The sequence below is a fragment of the Prionailurus bengalensis genome, chromosome E2 (assembly GCF_016509475.1).
Source record: "Prionailurus bengalensis isolate Pbe53 chromosome E2, Fcat_Pben_1.1_paternal_pri, whole genome shotgun sequence".
Lineage (NCBI taxonomy): Eukaryota > Metazoa > Chordata > Mammalia > Carnivora > Felidae > Prionailurus > Prionailurus bengalensis.
The window spans coordinates 10,528,615-10,548,027 of NC_057352.1; the positions used below are offsets into that span (position 1 = coordinate 10,528,615).

The 19,413-nt window shown below is 59.2% G+C and overlaps 1 protein-coding gene across 1 annotated transcript; it reads right to left on the reverse strand.

The window, feature by feature from the left end:
• Positions 1 to 106: 106 nt before the first annotated feature.
• NPAS1 (neuronal PAS domain protein 1) lies at positions 107 to 15,508 on the reverse strand. The gene is made up of 12 exons (XM_043598593.1): positions 15,338 to 15,508; positions 14,045 to 14,275; positions 13,382 to 13,617; positions 6,976 to 7,049; positions 6,633 to 6,722; positions 4,606 to 4,777; positions 3,124 to 3,239; positions 2,809 to 2,966; positions 2,251 to 2,357; positions 1,778 to 1,925; positions 1,023 to 1,117; positions 107 to 692 (listed from the first exon to the last, which is right to left on the reverse strand). The coding sequence occupies exons 2-12, from the start codon at positions 14,164 to 14,166 to the stop codon at positions 229 to 231; spliced, it is 1,782 nt and encodes a 593-aa protein (XP_043454528.1). The 5' UTR covers positions 14,167 to 14,275; positions 15,338 to 15,508; the 3' UTR covers positions 107 to 228.
• Positions 15,509 to 19,413: the final 3,905 nt, after the last annotated feature.

The following is a 19,413-nucleotide window of genomic DNA, read 5'->3' on the forward strand; positions in this document are numbered from 1 at the left end:
GTTCCTGCGACCGGGAAGGGCGGGCATGGGAATCAGTAAAAGCAGGTGGAGGTAACCAAGGAGAAAGAAAAGGAGCGAGGGGCCCCAAGGCCCCGGGAGACTGAGCCACGGAGGGGGAGAAGGTGTTTAATTCTCAGGGAGGGCCATCGGGGCCGTGAGCCCCGCCCCTGCGCCCTCAGGGCCCCGCCCCTCCTTCAGGGTCCGGCTCTGGAGGCCGCTCTCCAGTCCTCAGTCACCCTTCCGCTGCACCCTGGTGCCCGCGGGCCCCGGGTACGACAGGCCCAGGGTGGGATAGAAGGCCTCGGGGAGGCCGGGCCCCGGGCCCAGCCTCTGCAGGTGCGGGTACATGAGACCCAGCTCCGCAGGGCCGTAGCGGATGGTGCCGGGCGTGCACAGGCCCCGCACGACGGGGGGCAGGAAGCCCGCGTGGAGGAGGGAAGGTGGGGGGTCTCCAGGAGGCCCCAGGCCCCAGGGCCGCACCAGGTCCTGCTTCAGGGCCCCTGCCCGGATGACAGAAGTAAACTCGGGCCTCGGCAGGGCCGGGTGGCTGGACGGCTCCTCCTCCGCGCTGTCCTCTGGGTCTTTGGTCTCCCCCGGGCCAGGCTCCACTTTGATGCGTTTTCCCCGGGTCCGAGGGGGCTCATCCTTGTCTAGGGGGGCAGCCTGCTTCCCTTCCACCGGAGGCTCTGGCTCTGGAAGAGGGAGATACAAAGGGCACTGCGGGTGCACGTCCCCAGCCCTCAGTCTTCCCATCTGTGGTCTAGACCTGTGTTGTCCAACAGAACTTTCCCCGATGACGTTCCGTATCTTTATGGTCCAACCGCATTAGCCACTGGCCACGTGAGGCTACGGGGCCCTCGAAATGTGGCGGGTGTGACTGAGAAACTGAACCGTTCATTTTTAATTGAACATAAGCCACCACTCGTGGCTGGTGGCTTCCGGACTGGAGAGCACAGGTCCCAGAGGCCCCTGGGAGCTTCCCCCGGGGGCTGGGGTGCTGGGGGGTGGGAGGTGGGGCTCACCTGTGGGTTCTGGCTCAGGGCTGGACACGTCCTCACAGGCCACGCTGGCTGGAAGCTGGAAGGCGTCCAGAGGGGTCTGGCCACCCTCGGCTTGGCTGGGGACAACACAGGTGGGGTAGAGCCCCCACTCCATGGTACTTAGGGCTCATCACTGGACCCCCCCCAGGCTCCAAGCTGGCTTCTAGCCCCACAGCCCTGTCATCCGAGGCCAGACCCGGGCAGCCTGTGCCCCCCTGCCCCCGATGCCACCAACTAAGTGTCCCCAGCATCTTCCTTTCAGGCCGCTGTTCCTCTTAGGGGCCCAAATCCAGGCCCAGAAAAGCCAGAGACGTGGGTGGCAGCAGACGGCTCTTCCCCTCCTCCACCAGCATTGCCTGGCATTTCCGGGACTTGCCCCCACTTCCTCCCTGGGCTCCCAGCCCCTGTCGTGCGTCCCTCAGAACTCTCATTTCGAGGCAGCCAGAGGAGTCTTTCCACAAAGCAGAGTTGACTGTGACCCTCTCCAGCCTTGAAGCCTGCCGTGGCTCCCCAGTGCCCCGGAATCAAATCCAGACCCTCTGCCTGGGCTGAGGCCACTTCAAAGCCGCCCCCCTGCACGTAAGGTCTCGCCACCTCCAAGCCTCTCCTCTCACTGTCCCCTTTCCCCTTCCTGTTTTCAGGCCCCTCTGGGTTCTTGTCCTCTTCGAGAAGCCCTCCCTGAAGAGCCTCCACCCCAAGCCCCCTTCCCGGTGAGGCCGGCCGGGGACAGCCCTCACCTGAGCACGTAGCTGACCCACAGCACGTGGCGCTCCCCAGGGCTCTTCCCGCTCACGGCCACGGTGGCCACGGACTGCAGCCACACAAAGCCCCCGGCTCGCTGCAGCCAACGGTAGTAACCGGTCATCACCTGACCCTTGTCCAGCACTGGGCCCAGCGCAGGGACGGGGTGAGACAGTTGCAGAGAGACAGGTGGACAGGAAGGCGGGGGCGAGAGAGGGAGACAGGGGCAGAAAGGGTGGCGGCAGGGAGGAGACAGAGGGGGGGACGAAGAGAGACAGAGTCAGAAGGACTGAAGGCTAACCTGTCTGGGGGGCCTTCTGGATTTTTAAGGGTGGGCCCGAGAGACCCCACGGCCCCTTTCCTCCCCCCCCACATGTGAGCTGTTGCCCAGGGTGCAGGGCACAGCGGGGCGGGGGCGGGGGTGGGTTGTGGACTCAGGCCTGGGGTGCCGGCAGACAGGGGTTCTCACGGTCCAGGTGGCTTTGGCGAATCCTGGCTGCGTCCTGGCCGTGGACAAACTGGTAGCAGCTGCGGCCCACAAGCTCTGAGGGCCCCAGGTCCATGTGGTCGCTGACTCTGAGCACAGGGGGCGACAGAGAGAGGAGGTGAGAAGGGCTCTGAGACAACAGGATTGGGGGCAAAGAGGCAGGGTTGGTTCTGGAACCCCCAGCTCCGAAACCTTGCTCTGGAGCGCTCTGGGCCTCAGTTTAACCCTCGGTACAATGGCGGTGTCATACCAGCGTCCCGCCTGGAGTGGCTGTGGGCCTCGTGGGGTGGCCCCGGGCCCCCCGAAGGCACTCGGAGCTTGGGGGCTATTTCGCGATTTAATTTTCCCCACCGCGTGGTGCAGGGCGCAACCCGCCCCGCCCCCAAAGGCCCCGCCCCCCGGCCCCCTCCTTCCAGGACCTCCTCCCTCGCTGCTCTTGTGTCCCCCTGGATCCCCAGAGCCCCCCCCCCCCAACCTGCCCGCAGTCCTGGCTCCCCCGTGTGGCCCCATCCGCCCGCCTCGGCCCCCCGACCCCGGTACCTGCTCTCACAAGCAAGGATGGTGAGACCCAGGCTGAGGCGGAAGACGATCATGTGTCCGTGTAGTGGCAGCTCAGCCAGTGGGGCTGGGGGCAACGTGTGGCCCAGAGCCACCAGGCCCAGGGAGCGGGCCCGAAGGCGCCCGGTGACGTGGATGACCTGTGGGCGACAGGCGGGGTTGGAGGAGAGGCCTGGCGAGGCCCGGTGCCGGGGCACAAGGACATAGCTGGCAGGAATGTGGGAGCCCCCCCCCCCCGTCCCCCGCAGGAGAGGAGACCCAGGAGTCAGCAGCCGGGGCCAGAGAGCTGACCCTCACCTTGTACCCCGAGGCCTTGACGTGCAGCCCCCGCTTGGTGAGGGTAGATTTCATGCGGATGAAGAAGGAACGCTCCTGGGCCCGGGAGAAGTGAGGCACCTCGGCGGGGCTGGCCTCTGGGGTGGAGAGTGAAGGAAGGTTAGGAGGTCCTGAAGGAGAAACACACACAGGCCGTCCCTGCCCCCCCGTACATCTAGCCAGACAAGGTCAAGGCCACAGCCTGAGGGTTACACAACCTCACTGAAGTCGCAGACTAACCTCCCCTCTGAGCTACAGCTGAACGGGTCTCTTCTAAAGCTCAGATATGACCCCGGCCCCTCCCTGCCCTGAAACTGCCATGGCTCCCTAGGACCCTTGGGAGAAAGCTCAGCTCCTCACCTTGGCCTAAAACTTCCGCAAGAACTGCTTCCCGCTGATACCATCTCTAGCTACAGCCTCCAGGTCTCAGGGTAGACAGCTCCTCCTCCAGGAAGCCCTCCCCCCTGACCCCCCCAGGCTGGGTCAGCCATCCCTCCGGGGTCTCCCAGCCCAGTCCCGACCACTTTGGATTATCATTCTCTAGGGACTGGTCGGCCTGCCCACACCCGGACTGTGAGCACAGGGAGGGTAGGGCTGGGGATGCTGTCATCACTGTGTCCCCAGCCCTCCCCAGCACAGAGCAGGGGCTCTGGGTATAAGAAACAAGAAAGACTCACAAATACAGATTAGTCTGTAAATCCCGTGATACATTCTTGTAACTGCTCACCGCCAGACGAACCTGTTTCTCAATCTTTGATGCAAACCTAATCACCTTCCCCAGTGGACCCACAAACATCTCCCAAGCGTGCAGGCCCTGATGACAGCTCAGATATTTTTGCTGTTAAGCAAACCCAACAGAAGAAAATCCTCCTTACGGGAAAGTTAACCTCCTAGTCCCCCCACATCTCAGAGCTAAAAGAAACTTCCAGGGTAATCTCCCAACACCCTCCTTCTCTGACATGGACTGGAATTTTCCACTGCAGGGAAGGACTAGAAACACAGATGCAAGAGCCAGACAAACCCGGGCCGCGGTCCAGACCAACCACGTACAGCTGTGTGACCCGGGCCAATTAACTTAACCTCGCTGCGCTGTGCCTCAGTTTCCACCTCTGCAAAATGAAGACAGTGATAGCTCCCCGCTTGTGGGGTGGTGATCAGGATTCCAATTACGCAGTTAAAGGCGCAGCACGGGTAAAGCCCGTGAAGCACGGGCTTTATTGTTACCAAAGCCTGGTCCCATCTGTCCCCCAGAAGCAGCCGCAAGAGGGGCCTTTCTAAAGCTCGACTCCGGGGGAGCCAGGCAACCTTAGGCAGCTTAGGCAATTTTCGGGAGCCAAGTCGCGTTGCCTTGGTTCAGACTCTGATGCATTTTGCACAACTTTGCACAACCCGAAGGAGAGTGGGTTTTGTAACAACAAGCCCTACACCCTTGAGGCCGCGTGACTTTGGGGCCCCTGGAATTACCGATCTCAGGAGTATCTGCAAGCGAGGAAGAAGACGAGGAGGAGGAGGAGGAGGGGACGGAGGGCGGCGTGGGGGGCCCGGGAGTCCGGGCCCGGAGCCCCAGTTGCTCCAGCACTTCTGAGTGGTCCCCGGGATGGATGTAGTCGAAGACGCTGCTACCCGTCAGCTCCACCTGCCGGCGAAAGAGGGGACGGCAGAGGGCGGGTAAGATGCGCGCGCAGCCACTCGCCCGGCGGCCTTCAGCCTCCGGCTCGCTCGCCTAGGTTGCAGGCACGCTTCACGCCAGTCTCGTGTTTTTATTAGGATTGCTTTTTAACCTTTTAAAAAAAAGAATACAAACTTTTAGGCTCTTCTTAAGCCTTCCCACTTCAAACCCGGCGATCGTTAAGGATTTTCTGCACCTGCTTACCCTATTAAGAAGCTGTGTACTGGGTTGCCGTAGCCTCCATTTACCCAACTCCCACCCACTCACAGCAAAAAAACTGTGCCCTGAAATGAATCACAGGATGTCCCCGCAGGAATGGCAATCAGGATGCAAGCAGTGGAATGTTTCTCGAGCTCTTTAAAGAGTTAGAACTTTTTGAAGCGTCTGGGTGGCTCAGTTGGTTAAGCATCCGACTCGATTTCGGCTCAGGTCCTTATCTCATGGGTTCCTGCGTTAGAGACCCACATCGGGTTCTTCACTGATAGCGAGGAGCCTGCTTGAGTTTCTCTCTCCCTTCCTCTCTGCCCCTCCCCTGCTCGTACTTTTTCTCTCTCAAAATAAATAAACATTAAAAAAAAAAAACAAGAATAACTTTTTTAATCAGACAGACTCTCACACTGAATTCACCCCAAACTCTCAGAGCAGTTCCCCGTCTCTCCACACCTCCCCTAGTCCAGGCCCCCAACTTTTCTCTGCTGTCTTCCTGCCCCAGGGTCCTCCCCGGCGCTCTGGCCTTCAGTCCCCAAACACCCTTGCTAAATTACTCACCTGACCACGGCCCGCCTCCTCTCAGAAACCTCTCAGAGCTCCCACTGCCCCTGGGCTTGGGGTCCCAGGCTCCCCTCTGTCCCTCATCCCTCTGAACTCCTCCTCATTAACCCTTCCCTGCACCAGCTTCCAGCCCTAACCCTCCACTTCTCCGTCCCTCCCTTCCCCTTGGCCACATGCCCCTACCTCCAGGGTCTTCCTCCTCCACATAGCTCCAACAACTCACTGTAAAGGTGCTCACAAAGGCCAAATGCCTAGCATTGAATTTTCTAAATTTACCATTTGCCAAAACCTTTATGATAGCGATAACAGAGGACAGTGATTTGTACTGAATGTATTGGTAGCAGGAAGGCCACAAGGAGCCAGGCCCCCCAGGATTGGGAGTCCATTTCCGTTTCTGCTATATATATATATAATTTTTGAGAGGGAAGAGAGAGGGAGACACAGACTCCAAAGCAGGCTCCAGGCCCTGAGATGTCAGCACAGAGCCCCACGCGGGACTTGAACTCAGGCTGTGAGATCATGACCTGAGCCGAAGTCGGACGCTCACCCGACTGAGCCACCCAGGCGCCCCCTCCCCTGCCTTTTACCTTCCAGTGCCAGCTGCAGGAGCTGGGGGCAGACACAGCTGGCTGAGATAGAAAAAGCAAGCCAGTCCACTAAAACAGCCACAGAAAATCTCCCAAAGTTGGCAAAACCCAAGCCCTTACGATGCAAATCGCTGTAAATTCTTCACAATTGTGGAGGAAAAAACAAAACAACAACAACAAAAAAAGCGAGTTTTGGTAAATATGGCGCATTCGGCAAACACTCATGGGCCAACTGACCTTTCTGCTAATTTGCCGTCTTCAAATTGACCTACTACTTTAATAGCCCCCCCCCTCGCCTGTAAGGAGGAGCCACGTGGGGTTCCCAGGGGTGCACTTTGGGAACCACGGATGCAGCCCACTTTTCGGGCTGGGATGGTGAGGCCAGGAGAGAGGAAGGGCATGCAGGGGCCAGCAAGGGAGACGGTGGCCGGGCCAGTCCAGGCAGCCCGCTGCGGGCCCCTTACCTGTGAGAGACCCAGATAAATGGAGACGGTCTCTGAAATGTAGAGGAATTTCCCTTCCTGGTTCAAGGCAAACACGAAGCCATCCAGGGACTAGAGTGGGGAGAAATAGGGGGCGGAGAGAGGAGCGCTGGGCGTCTGTCTGTCCAGCAGGCAAGTGGTAAGAGATTCTAAAAGCTGGATCTCCACCTAGGATGGATTCATCGGGGGGTGGGGAGGGGAAGGGGATCGGGTGGCCCTCGGAAAGGGGGCCCTCGCTGGGATGGATGCTGGAGAAAAGGGTGCTGCTCGCCAGAGGTGGCCGCCAGGTGGCAGCAATGAGCAGCAGGCAGGGAAGGGGCCTCACCTGCAAGATGTGTCCTCCCAGGTGCTGCTCGAAGACTTCGGAGACCAGCGCCACGGGGCCCCTGTGGCTGGGGGCTGGGGGCAAAGGGAGGGGTGAGGCCGGGGCCTGTTGGCCCCCATTCGAGCCAGGCTACAAATCCCGCTCTCTTCTCCCCGGTCCCGCAGCCACCTTGGGGTACTGGGGACCCCGGGCCCTGTCGGGGAGAAACCTGGGCTGGGGGGAAGGGTGGAAGGGGCAGAAGTGGGCTGAGACACACAGAGACAGAGAGAGACACCAGAGGATGCAGACAGGGGTCCGTCCGTCCGTTTGTCCATCCATCCAATCCAGGCAGAAACTCCCCGAGCACCAACTGTGCGGCAGGCCCTGTCCTAGGGCCACCGAGGTGACCGGGGCGGCCTGGTTCTCCCCTCCCAGGCCAGAGGCAGATACACAACACGCAAGAAACTAAAAAAATCCAGGGGCGCCTGGCTGGCTCAGTCGGAGGAGCAAGACATTTGATCTCGGGGTCGGGGGTTCAAGCCCCACGTGGGGTGTGGAACATACTTAAAAAAAAAAAAAGAAGTGAAAACATTACTCAAGACCCAAGAGGCCACACACTGTGTGATTCCATTTCTATGAACCGTCCGGAACAGGGCAAATCTACGGAGACAGGAAGTAGATTAGCGTTGCCCAGGGGCTGACGGGAGGGAGGGGGGATGGGAGTGTCTGCCGATGTGGGCAGGGCTTTTTCAGGAGGCAGTGAAAATGTTCTGGAACGAGGGGCACCTGGGTGGCTCAGTCGGTTAAGCATCTGACTTCGGCTCAGGGCTTCATCTCATGGGTCGTGGGTTCGAGCCCTACATCAGGCTCTGCGTTGACAGCTCAGAGCCTGCTTGGGATTCTCTCTCTCCTTCTCTCTCTGCCCCTTCCCCCAGTCATGTGCACGCTCATTCTTTCTCTCAAAATAAATAAACTTAAAAAAATTAAAATCTTGGCGCGCCTGGGTGACTCAGTAGGTTAAGCATCTGACTTCGGCTCAGGTCATGATCTCACGGTTTACGGGTTCGAGCCCAGGATCGGGCTCTGTGCTGACAGCTCAGCTCAGAGCCTGGAGCCTGCTTCGGATTCTGTGTCTCCCTCTCTCTGCCCCTCCCCGGCTGGCTCTCTGTCTCTCTCTCAAAAAAAAAAATAAATAAAATAAAATAAAAAAAAGGTGGAGACAAAAGAAAGGAGATGTCCAGGAGAAATACAGGGAAAGACAGTGACAGGAGGTCATGTCAAATGGGACAAAGGGCAAAGAGCGCCCCAGCCCCCACAGTCTGGAGCAGAGAGGAGGGCAGAGGGTTGGGGGGGGTGGTGGATGGAGGCTGTTCCCACGCAGGTCCCTCTCCCTGACCCTGCAGAGAAACACCTCCCAAGGGGCTCTATGTCCAGATCAGGGAGCCAGGGGACTCCGTGACCTTGAGGGTGGGCAAGTGGCTGGCTCCTGCAGGCCTAAGGGTCCTGGTCTGGTGCCCAGCCCCAGGGCCGGCCCTCCCTGGCTGTGTGCCCTGGGACCAGTCCCTTCACCTCTCTGTGCCTCAGTTTCCTCCTCTGTCAAGTGGATTTGCAAAGAGCGCGGACCTCACAGGCTGGTTGAGCACTCAGCATAAGGAAGAGAAAGGGCCCCGCACCCTCCAGGCGCACCTCAGGTGCTCCCAAACACAGAGCCAGGATCGGTATTAATAGTGTGATTACTATTGTTATTTCCAGGCCCTCAAAACACCAGGCGGCCAAACCCCCCCGCCCCGGCGCCCCCATCAGGACTCAGCCCCCCCCCGCAAAACATCTAAGCCACGCCTCCTCCCGGGAGCACCTCCCCGCTGTTCGCACCCTTTTCCCACCCCCGGCTGGAGCACCAGGAACAATAAATGGAGGGGGGGGGGGTGCTGATGGGGACCCCTCCCCCGAGATGCAGCGCGAACCAGCCGGGTGACAGGCAGGAACAATGCTGCCTGCTAATTGTCGCAATTTTCCCCTGTCATTTTTGCTAATTCCTTCATCTTCCCGCTCACAGGATCAGCCCAGGTCAGACTGAACGGCTGCAATTAACAGCGTTAATGGGCACGTCGGATGAGGGGGGTGCGCAGGGGGAGGGCTTGCTGTTCCCCCGTTGGGACGGGAGCTTTGGGGTCGGTCCCCTTCGCTGACTGATGCGTCCCATTACCCCCAGCCCCCCCTCCCTCCCCAAACCCAACTCCAGACTCCTTCCTCTGCGTTCCGGCCTCTCCAGGCAAATGCCTCAGCTCCTCTGTCCCCCAAATTCGGCAGGCGGCTCTTTACTGCTCCCAGATCTGCCCCCTGCTCACGCCCAACCCCCAAGCATCACTCACTCACTCAACAAACATTCGCCGCGCTTTTTATTGGAGCCTGACTGGCCGCTGGAGAAGAAAAACTGTCCTAGTTGTCATCACAGAGCTGGGACTGAGGGACCCAGGGGAGAAGGGGACTCCCAGGGGTCTGATCGCCTCCTATTCTCAATTGCCCGGAGAGATTCCCCGACCACGTGGTGGGGATGAAGTCCAGAGAGGGAAACCCTGCTCCCAGGAGGGGCAGGCCCCGCGGGCCAGATGGGGCACCTTCCTCAGCCTCAATTGTAAACTGGGTCTCATGCTAGAGCGTGAATGGGTCCGTGCGTGTGAACAACACACAGCCAGGCACACGGTTAGGGACCAAATTCCCGAGTCCTGCCCTTATTCTTACCAGGTACGGTGGATAACTTGGGGGCACCTCTACCTTTCCAGGTAATTCCTTGCCGTTGGCCCTGACCTATCTCTTTCTCCCACCCACGGCTGTTTTCAGCACATCCCTCTCCGGATTCCCACCACCCCTCACCCCGCGGCCCCCGCCCTGGTCTAGCTGCCCCACCAGGCAGGAGCCTGGACCATCGCACTCGCGTCCTCACTGGGCTCCCTGCTTCCACCTCTGGCTCCCGTCCCACTTGGGCTAACAGCCAAAGTCCTCACCAAAGCCCACGAGGCCCTGCAGGGCCTGGTTCCGGCTGTCTACTCTCTGCCTCAACTACTTACTTCTCTCTGACTTCTTGGCCTCATTGTGCCCTGCAGCCAGTAAGCGGATTCCTGCCTGCCACAGGGCCTTTGCACATATTCCCCGCAGTCCAGACTGCTTTCCTTCCAGCTTTTCTCACGGCTTGCTTCCTCACCTCCTTCCAGTCTCAGCTCAAAGGTCACTTCCTCAGAGTGAGGCTGGGCCTGACCTGTGAATTAAGATGTCAACCCTCCTCCCCTCACTCTGTTCCATGGCCACCCAACAAATACTTAGGGAGCCCTTACTGTGCCCCAGGAACTGTCCCAGGCTCGGGGAACACGGTGTCATGGGGGAGAGACACAATAGACAATAAGTGCTTTGGAAAGAAAGAAGCAGGAAAGGAAGACAAGAGAGCGCTGGGGGACAAGGGTGTTGTCAGTTTTAACAGAGTGGTCAGGGCAGGCCTCCCTGAAGAACTGACTTTTGGAAGGAAGGGAGCTCCCGAGGGAGGGCACAGCAAGTGCAAAGGCCCTGGGGTAGGAACATGTTTCTCTGAGGAATAGCGAGATAGCTACTGTGTGTGTGTGTGTGTGTGTGTGTGTGTGTGTGTGTGTGTGTGTAGTGTGTGTGGGGGGGCTTGAAGAGGTGAGAGGGGCAGAAAAATGAGATCAGAGAGGTGAGGGACAGTGGGCACACCACGAAGGGCTGGTAGGCCCACCCTTGAGGTCAGGGACTTTGTCCTGTCCCTAGAACAGGGCCTGGCACCGAGAAGTGTTCGATGATGCTGAATGAATGACGACCACTGATCTAAGATCCAAGCTGTCTCCTCCCCGGACGTGGAGGTCCAGGGCTAGGCTTCCGCATCTGTTGTGCTGTTTTACAGACACAGAGGGAGGCCCAGAGACAGGCCGAGACCCGCAAGATCCCCGGAGACCTATGGACGTGCCAGGTCTGGAGGCTGAGGAGGTGCACTCTGAAGACAGTTTGGATCTCAGCCGGGCCCAGGCTCGACCGATGGGTGAACGGCTTCCCCTCTCTGGGGCTCAGTTTTCCACTTCTATAAAATGGGAATCAACATTGCTCTCTTCCTAGCGTTTGCGAGAGGACTGAGTTTTGTTATTTTTTTATTAAAACACATTTTTTTTTTAATGTTTCTTTACTTCTGAGAGAGAGAGACAGAGAGAGAGCATGAGCAGGGAAGGGGCAGGCACAGACGGAGACACAGAATTCGAAGCAGGCTCCAGGCTCTGAGCTGTCAGCCCAGAGCCCGACGTGGGGCTCGAACTCACACACTGTGAGATCATGACCTGGGCGGAAGTCGGCCGCTTAACTGACTGAGCCACCCAGGCGCCCCGGGTTCAGTGAGTTAAAAAAAAAAAAAAAATGGCGAGTTATTTGTCTATATTATTGAGGAAGCCACAGAATGGGAGACACACGGCTTTGCTCTCTGACTAGCTAAGACCCTGTCCTCAGTTTCCCCGTGTGAACTACGGAAACAGGCGCTTGACCTCTTGTTGGGGCCCCTGGGAGGCAGGAGATGCCTCCCAATGCCTACTTTAGGGGATCCGGGAGGGAGTCCACGCAGTACCTCCCATACGGGGCCGGGGGGAGGGGGAGGGGGGTGCTCCCCAGGAATACAGGAGGGGGGCCTCGACGGAGTCTGCGGTCTGCCCCCTCGGTGCTGTGTCCTCAGCGGGCTCCTGTCCCCTTCAAGTGCCCATCCGGGCAGCGGGAGGTGGTGGAAGGGGGGGGGGGGGAGCTGGACGCCGGAGGGACTATCTCAACACCCCCTCCCTTCCTTTCTCTCCCTGCGTTCGGGACAATAGACAAGATGTTTATCCCCCCGCCGGCGCACATGTTGTTCGCGGTAATGACAGTAATCAGCCGCGCTAATGCCGCATTCTCTGGGCGCCAGTCAATTCGCCTAATTACCGCCTGGGAAGCCGGATTATTTAAATTTAAATGGTGATTTATTGCGAGCTTAATCAATGCTATTTTCTCTCCCCCCCCCCCACCTCCTCCCCTGGGACCGGGGGCAGGAGGGGACCTGGAGCCCCTCCAACCTCACCCTAAGGACACCCGTTCTTCTGGGGGGCCCCGTCGCCTGGGGTGCCCGGTCGCTGTCACCTGCCACCTCAGATTTACACGATTCACTGTCTTCTAGTTGAGTGAAGCAGTAATACATAAAACAAGCAATAACAGTAACATAACACTGCTATGCATCCATCGGGAATAAAGTTGAATTCTAGAGGCGCCTGGGGGGCTCCGTCGGTTACGCGGCGGACTTCGGCTCAGGTCATGATCTCGCGGTCCGTGAGTTCGAGCCCCGCGTCGGGCTCTGTGCTGACCGCTCCGAGCCCGGAGCCTGCTTCGGATTCTGTGTCTCCCTCCCTCTCTGCTCCTCCCCCACTCACACTCTGTCTTTCTCTCTCTCAAAAATAAACAAACATTAAAAAAAATTGAATTCCAATAAAAGTCGATATCTGTGTATCTGTATCTGTCCTTTACCCAATTCTATATTTTTACAGATGATAGATTGCATTTCTTTGTTCATTTCATTATTGGGTCTTGGCTACTGGGATGTCAGCCTGTGCAGGACTTTTCTCAAGTTTGTTTCCTGCTGCCTCCTCTACTCAGAACAGTAGCGGGCACACAGTAGGTGCTTAAGAAACTGCAGGTTCCGCGAGGTAACCAGTGGCACTAAGGGTGGCTACATACTCATTGCCCAGGCTGTGCCCAGTATATCCAGGCTCTTTGCACACATCACCTGGCTTCCTTCTCGGCTCTCCGGGTGTCTGTGTGCGGACTTTCATCAGGATTCCCATTTCACATATGAGGCACAGAGAGGTAAGGCGACCTGCCCAGGGTCACAACGCTGGGGAGTGGCCGGGATGGGGGTGGGAGGGTGGGCAGGGACCCTGGAGAGTCTTTCTGAAGCTCTCTCCGTCTCACCTGCTGCATTATACTGTCTCCCTCCCGCTTTCCCAAACTGGGAATTCTGACTCCAGAGTCCTTGTGCTCAAGTCTGAGTGAGGGGGTTTCTTGCCCATGAGTGGATAGGAGGCCCAGGCTGGGCCCCCTCTGTCCCGCCCATGGAGCTGCGGGCCTCCTTTGTGAAAACGATTCATCTTCCCTAATAAAAATAATAGCATTTACTAGTGGTCTGATCCTTGGTGGCCAAAATTCATGAACTCATCCCTACGTCGTGTGCCCATTTAACAGATGAATAAACGGAGGCTCGGAGACTAGAAGCCACCTGATAGGGACACACAGAGGATCTGGTTGATTCCAAACCTCGTGCTCCCTCTCGGCCAAGAACTGGGCAAAAGCTGGTGGGCCCTTCACGTTCCCACTTGCCCCCCCCCCCCCCCGCCCCCGTCCCCTGCGCACGCGCACTCACCGAGGCCGGCCGGTGGCCCCGCGGCCCGCAGTCCCCAGGGCGGCGCCCCGAGGGCGGCGAAGCGGCGCAGGCGGAGGTAGGTGACGCTGAGGCGCACGATGGACGCCTTGTCCAGCTGGCTCGAGATGGCTCCGGGCAGCGGGAGCAGCTTGGCCAGCTCGAAGAACTCCAGGTTCTCCTTTCCGCGCCGCGAGCGCGCCGCGTTACGGGACTTCTCCTTGCGCTGCGCCTGCAGGCTGGGCGGGCGGCGCGGAGGGGGCGTCAGCGGGGCCCCCGGCGCTCAGGGGTCCGCGGCCTGGGGGAGCCCTGCCCTCGGGGCCTCGGAACGGGGTCGGGACGTGGGAAGTGGGTTCGACACTGGAGGTGGGGGCGGAACCCGCGTGTGGATGCTGCACCCGGCCGTGGGGACAGAACCCCGGGGTGTAAATCAATTCTGGGGCGGGGGGAGGGAGGAGGCAGAGGGGAGAAATGAGAACGTTGGGTATGAACTCTGAGGAAGGGGGGTAGGAACAGAACGTGGTGGGGGTTGTTTGCAGAACAAAGGTTGAGCTTCCCGGGGTAAGAAATTCTAGCTCCGGAGGGCGGGGCGGAAAGCCGAGTGTGAATTCTCCCAGGACGCCCTTGGGGGCGGGGCCACGGCCCGGGGGGCGGGGCCTTGCTCACCAGGGTCCGGGCGGGGCCTTGACCACTAGCCCAGGCAGAAAGTCCCACGGGACGCTGCGGCCACGACCTCCCCCGCACTTGACCTCGCCTCCGCCGCCACTGCTGGGGTAGGGGGTCGCCATCTCCGCGGGGGGGGGGGGGCGGGCTCAGGCGGACTCAGGACAGCCTCGAGACCCGCGTCTCCTGCCGCGGGAAGGCAGCGCTCGGTGCCTGCGGGGGTACCCCGGGGACCTGCTGGGGAAACTGAGGTCCGTGAGGGGCTCGGGGTCCCAGCAAGGAGCTGGGGCCGGATGGTGCCTCAGTTTCTCCTCCCCGGAGGCCCCGGGACGGAGCCCGCCGCTCTCTCACCCTGCCCGGCCCCAGGCGAAGCTCGGGGCGAGGACGTGCCCCGCCGCCGCCGCTGCCGCCGCCGCCGCCGCCTCCCCCGCGCCGCCCGCCAGCGCGGCCGCCTCACGCCCGCGCCGGGCCGGCTCCCGCATACCAATAGGCGCACGCGGCGCGCATACGGATCCGACCGGCCCGCGCGCTGCGTGCCAAGCATGCCCAAGCCGGGCGGGCGGGGGGCAGGCGCCTCGCCGGGGCCCAGGCGCGCCCGGCTCCTGCCCCCAGAGCCCTCTGTTCCGGGGATCCGCTCTCCTAGCCCATCCCACGAGTCCGAGCGCTCGCATCCGCGGGGCGCCCATTTCCCGGGCTGGGCTAAGGAGGTAAGGGGGGGAGGGAGAGGGCAGGGACCCCACCCCATGCCCGGCCCAGGGACCACCCCCCACCCCCCAGCCCCTAGGGGTGGGGCCATGTGTCCCGGCCGCCAGATCTCCGCAACCGCAACTTCCTTTCCGAAGACCCGGGCGTGCGAGCCACAGCCCCCGACGCAGTGGCCAGAGCACCAGCCAGAGGACGCCCGCAGGATGGACCCGACACTCGGGGCCCAGGTGTCCCGGGATCCAGATCCTCCAGAACCAGGAACGTGTTCACTCAGGTCTTCATTCCTCCAGGACTAGGCATTAAGGATTCCCTCCCCCACCCTGCCCCCAGGATCCAGGCCGCCCCCAAGCCTCTCCAACCAGGTGTCCAGATGCCCTAGACCTTGGTGTCCAGGTACCCAGCCCCCTATTTCTCCAGGACCCAAACATCCGTGTGCCCCTTCCCCCAACCTCAGGATACGGGCGTCCTGACACCCTAGCCCCCAGGACGCTGGAGTTCCGGCCCCCCTATTTGTGCAGGACCCAGGAGTTCCCTGTCCCCTCCTGCCAGCCTCCAGGCGTCCCCGACCCGCAGGACCCACAGCCCCCTTACCTGGCCGCAGGGCAAGCTCCGGGCGCGGCGTGGGGCCGGCCGGGCGGCGCAGAGGGGTGGCCCCATAGACCCCGGGGCAGGCCGGGCTCGGCGGGGCGCGCGTGCGGTGGCGCTCGGTTCTCCGCGCCCACCGCGGCCTCGCAGACTTGGAGACGCGCGGACCGCGCTGGCAGGCGGGGGCGGCGTCTGCGGAGCCCCGCCCACCTAGTCTCCGCCCCTTCGGTCCCGCCCAACGCCAGCCTCTCCGGCCTTTGCCGAGGTAGGGGCTTCCCAGCCAGGGACTCCCGAGCTGCCCTGGCGTCCGAGTCCTCTCCCCCCACGGCAGCTTCGGGGGTCCGGCCCCCTTCCCACCGGAATGAGAACCTCGGAGTCGGAGCTTCCCTGCCCCGACAGGGGAACCCGGAGTCTCCAGACTCCACCGGGAGGAGCTGGCACCTTAGTCGTCCAAGAGAACCCCGTGCTCCAGCAGCCCCCTCGGGACACGGCGGGTACCGTGCACCCAAGCCCCCTGTAGACGGAGGACTTAACCTTCAGTACCCGCGCCAGGGACGCGAAGCCAGGTGTTCGAGACCCTCCTTTCCCAGGAGAGAATTTCAGGATGTTAGTATCCCTTCCCCATAAGAAGAGGACCCCGCCTTCCGAGGGCCCCCCATCTCATGAGGCCAGGCTTTGGCGTCTGGACCTAGGCTGTCTCACGCACTGGGACCCAGGTATCCGCAGAACTTCAGAAATCAGGATCCTGGGATCTGACATCCTCCCCCTATCACAGGGACGGGAACCTCAACGTCCGAGCTTCCTATCAGATCATAAATAAGAACTCGGATTGTAGCGCCTCCCACGGAGAACCGGGATCCAGGCGTCCAAGCCAGGCCCTGTCCACCTCTGTCCCTCGCAAGCCTCTTCAGCGGCCTGGCATGAGGGCCTCCGGGAGCTTAACCGCTCCTAGGAGACCCCGAGGCCACCAGTGCAAATGGAGTCTTAGGAGAGCCAGGCAGGCAGGGCCTCACAGAGAGCATGGGCCTGTCTCTGTTGGACAGTTGGAGACACTGAGGCACACACCTCCGAACAGTCCTGTGCACTAGCTGGTGGGAACCCTGTTTGTGTTTTTAAAGTAAGCTTTATGCCCAAGGTGACGACCACCCGATCAAGAATCACATGCTTTACCAACTGAGCCAGCCAGGCCTCCCTGATGGGAACACTTTTCAACCTGTTCACAATCACCAATTAACAGCCAGGGATCACTTACATTCTGCTAATTCTTTTCTCCATAGGAAAGTTCTGAGCGGGCTCTATTGCTAAACCCATTTTACAGCTCGGGAAACTGAGGCAGAGAGAGACCACACAGCCTGATTATGTTGGTCTCTCAGCCAATAATATTTTCCTGTTTATCCCCGGCGAGACTTGATAGGGCGTCAGGGTAGGGATTCGAGCCCAGATCAGTGGCTCCTATCTCCCGATCGCTACTGTCACCACTTCCTGGCTGTGTGGCCCGGGGAAGTGCCATGACAGGCCCTGAGAGGAGCACTCATGCTATGCAATTGATCTATGATTACGTACACACAGATCTTGTCAAGGTTAAGGGCCTGATTGCTCAGGTTCAAACCCCAGGTCTGCCACTTACTGCTGTGTGACGCTGGGCAAGGAGCTTCACCTCTCTGGGCCCCCGTTTTTTTCTTTGTAAAACAAGGTACATTTCCATCTAGTACACACCTCATAGCGTGGCGGAAAGCGTTACAGAAGTTCATCCGGACGTTCTCAAAGCGTGACCTGGCGACTGGTTCCTGAGACCTTCTCTAGGTCAGATTTGCACACCGAGATGTTTTTCTGCCTTTTTCGCTTCGTTCTGGCACTGGTGCCCGGTGGAGTTTTCCAGAAGCTGCAATGGCATGTGATATCGCAATAGGCTCCACGCAGGAGCGGCCTTGAGGGTCCGGCTGTCTTCCGTAATGCCGGACTTTACAGAACTCTGCAAAAGTGTGAGATAATGACAGTCTTCTCGCTAACATGTTTTGTATGGGAACATAAATTTTAAAACCGTTATTAATGTTAACCTGTAATAGATTTCTTACTGCTGTTTAAAAATGAATGTTGCCTTTAAAAAAAAAAAAAAGATTCTCAGTTTTACGGTCTGGTGTGGCTGCTAAAGCAAAAATAAAGCTCTTTGGTCTTTCCTAAGGAGGTACCCCAAATCTTTTACCTCCACACTACTCAGAGTCGCCGGGAGACTCATATGCACACCACTAGGGGTCTCAGTTTCCCGTCTGTGAAATGGGTGGGCTGCCCTGTGGTTACCCGCATTCTTCTGCAGCTCCGAAGCCAGGGGTGCGAAGAAACACGAGAGGGTCTGGGCTGGGGTGTGTAGCCGGCGGGGGACCTCCAGCTGGGAACTGAGCTTTTCACCAAGGGCTCTTGACCAAAGTTTGGGGACCTCCAGGAGGGCTGGTGCGGCACCCAGGGCCGGCAGAGCAGGGAGCAGTTAGCACCTGGGGCCTGAGGGGGAAGGGAGAAATGGGGGAAAATAACATGTCCCCTTGGTAGATAGTGAGCTCCCTGTCACCGGGGGGAAATCAAGGAGAGGAACAAGGATTTTGGTCCGCACTGAGAGTGGGGTGTGTGTGTGTGTTCCAGTGACTTCTACTTAAACATCCTTATTCTTCCAGGGTGCCTGGGTGGCTCAGCTGGTTGAGCGCCCGACTCTTGACTTTGGCTCCGGTCCTATCTTGTGTGGTGGTTCGTGAGTTCAAGCCCTGCATCAGACTCTGCATGGACAGCGCAGGGTGGGCTTGGGATTCGCTTTCCTTTCTCTCTGCCCCTCCCCGCCGCTCAAAATAAATAAACAAACTTAAAAAGCATTCTCATTCTGGGGCACCTGGGTGGCTCAGCCGGTTAAGCGGCGGACCTCTGCTCAGGTCATGATCTCTCGGCTTGTGAGTTCGAGCCCGGCGTCGGGCTCTGTGCTGACAGCTCGGAGCCTGGAGCCTGCTTTGGTATCTGTGGCTCCCCCCCTCTCTCTCTGCTCCTCCCCGGCTTGTGCTCTGACTCTCTCTCTCTCTCTCTCAAAAATAAACATTAAAAAAAAAATAAAATAAAGAAAGAAATACACACACAAACTTAGGGAAAGAGAGAGAGAAGGATAGACGCGATGAGGTCGTTGAGTCTCCAAACGACTCCAGAGGGAGAGGATGTGGTTGGCCGGGGAGGGTCGGGGGACCAGGGGGTGGGCCCCCGATAACCGCTTAGTTATTATCCCTACAAACAACCAGGCAGAGGTGTTTCGTGGGATCTTTTGTTTGTAGGATGTAATTTACGATAAGACATAGGAAGCGCTGGTCCCACAATGCCAGCGAGCTGAAAACCATTTCAACAGGGTCAAGCGGGGGGCGCCGGGCCGGCTCAGTTGGCGAAGCGACTGACTCTTGATTTCCCGCTCGGGTCATGGTCTCACGGTTTGTGAGTTCGCGCCCCAGGTGAGGCGAGCCTGAGCCCGGCTCTGCTTTGGGCGAGTCCTGCTTCTTTCTCGCTCTCTCGCTCTCTCTCTCTCTCTGCCCCTGGCACACTTGCGCCCCCTCTGTCTCATAAATACATAAATAAGCAAAGAGGTAACAAGCCATCTTTCTTTGGGTGTGGACGGACTTCTAAAAAAAAAAAAAAAAAAAAGTGGATCGTCTCCAGATTTAGTGAGATTTCAGGAAATGGGTTCTTTTTTTCAGGCAACCTGGTCGGCAAGGGGAGATTTATTCTGCCTCGTACAGCCTTCGGGATTATTTTAATTACTTTTTTGGACCACGTATGCATTTAATGAGAACATATGAACAAACATGAACAAAACTGCTCGATCCTAAAAAATGGGGGAGTACCTAGTATGTGCTAAGGGCTGGGAGACATCGGTGACCCAGACAGAGAAGGTCCCTGCGGGACTGGGGGGAGGCAGGCACAAGGGGCGGGGTGGGGGGGAGTCAACGGGCAGGGGCTTTGGGGGAGGGGTTTGGTGTTGGCTCCACGGAGATGAGAAGTGATGGGGGGGGTGTGGGGCAGGGGCGGGGCCTGGTCGAATTCCTCATTTCTAAAGACATCTT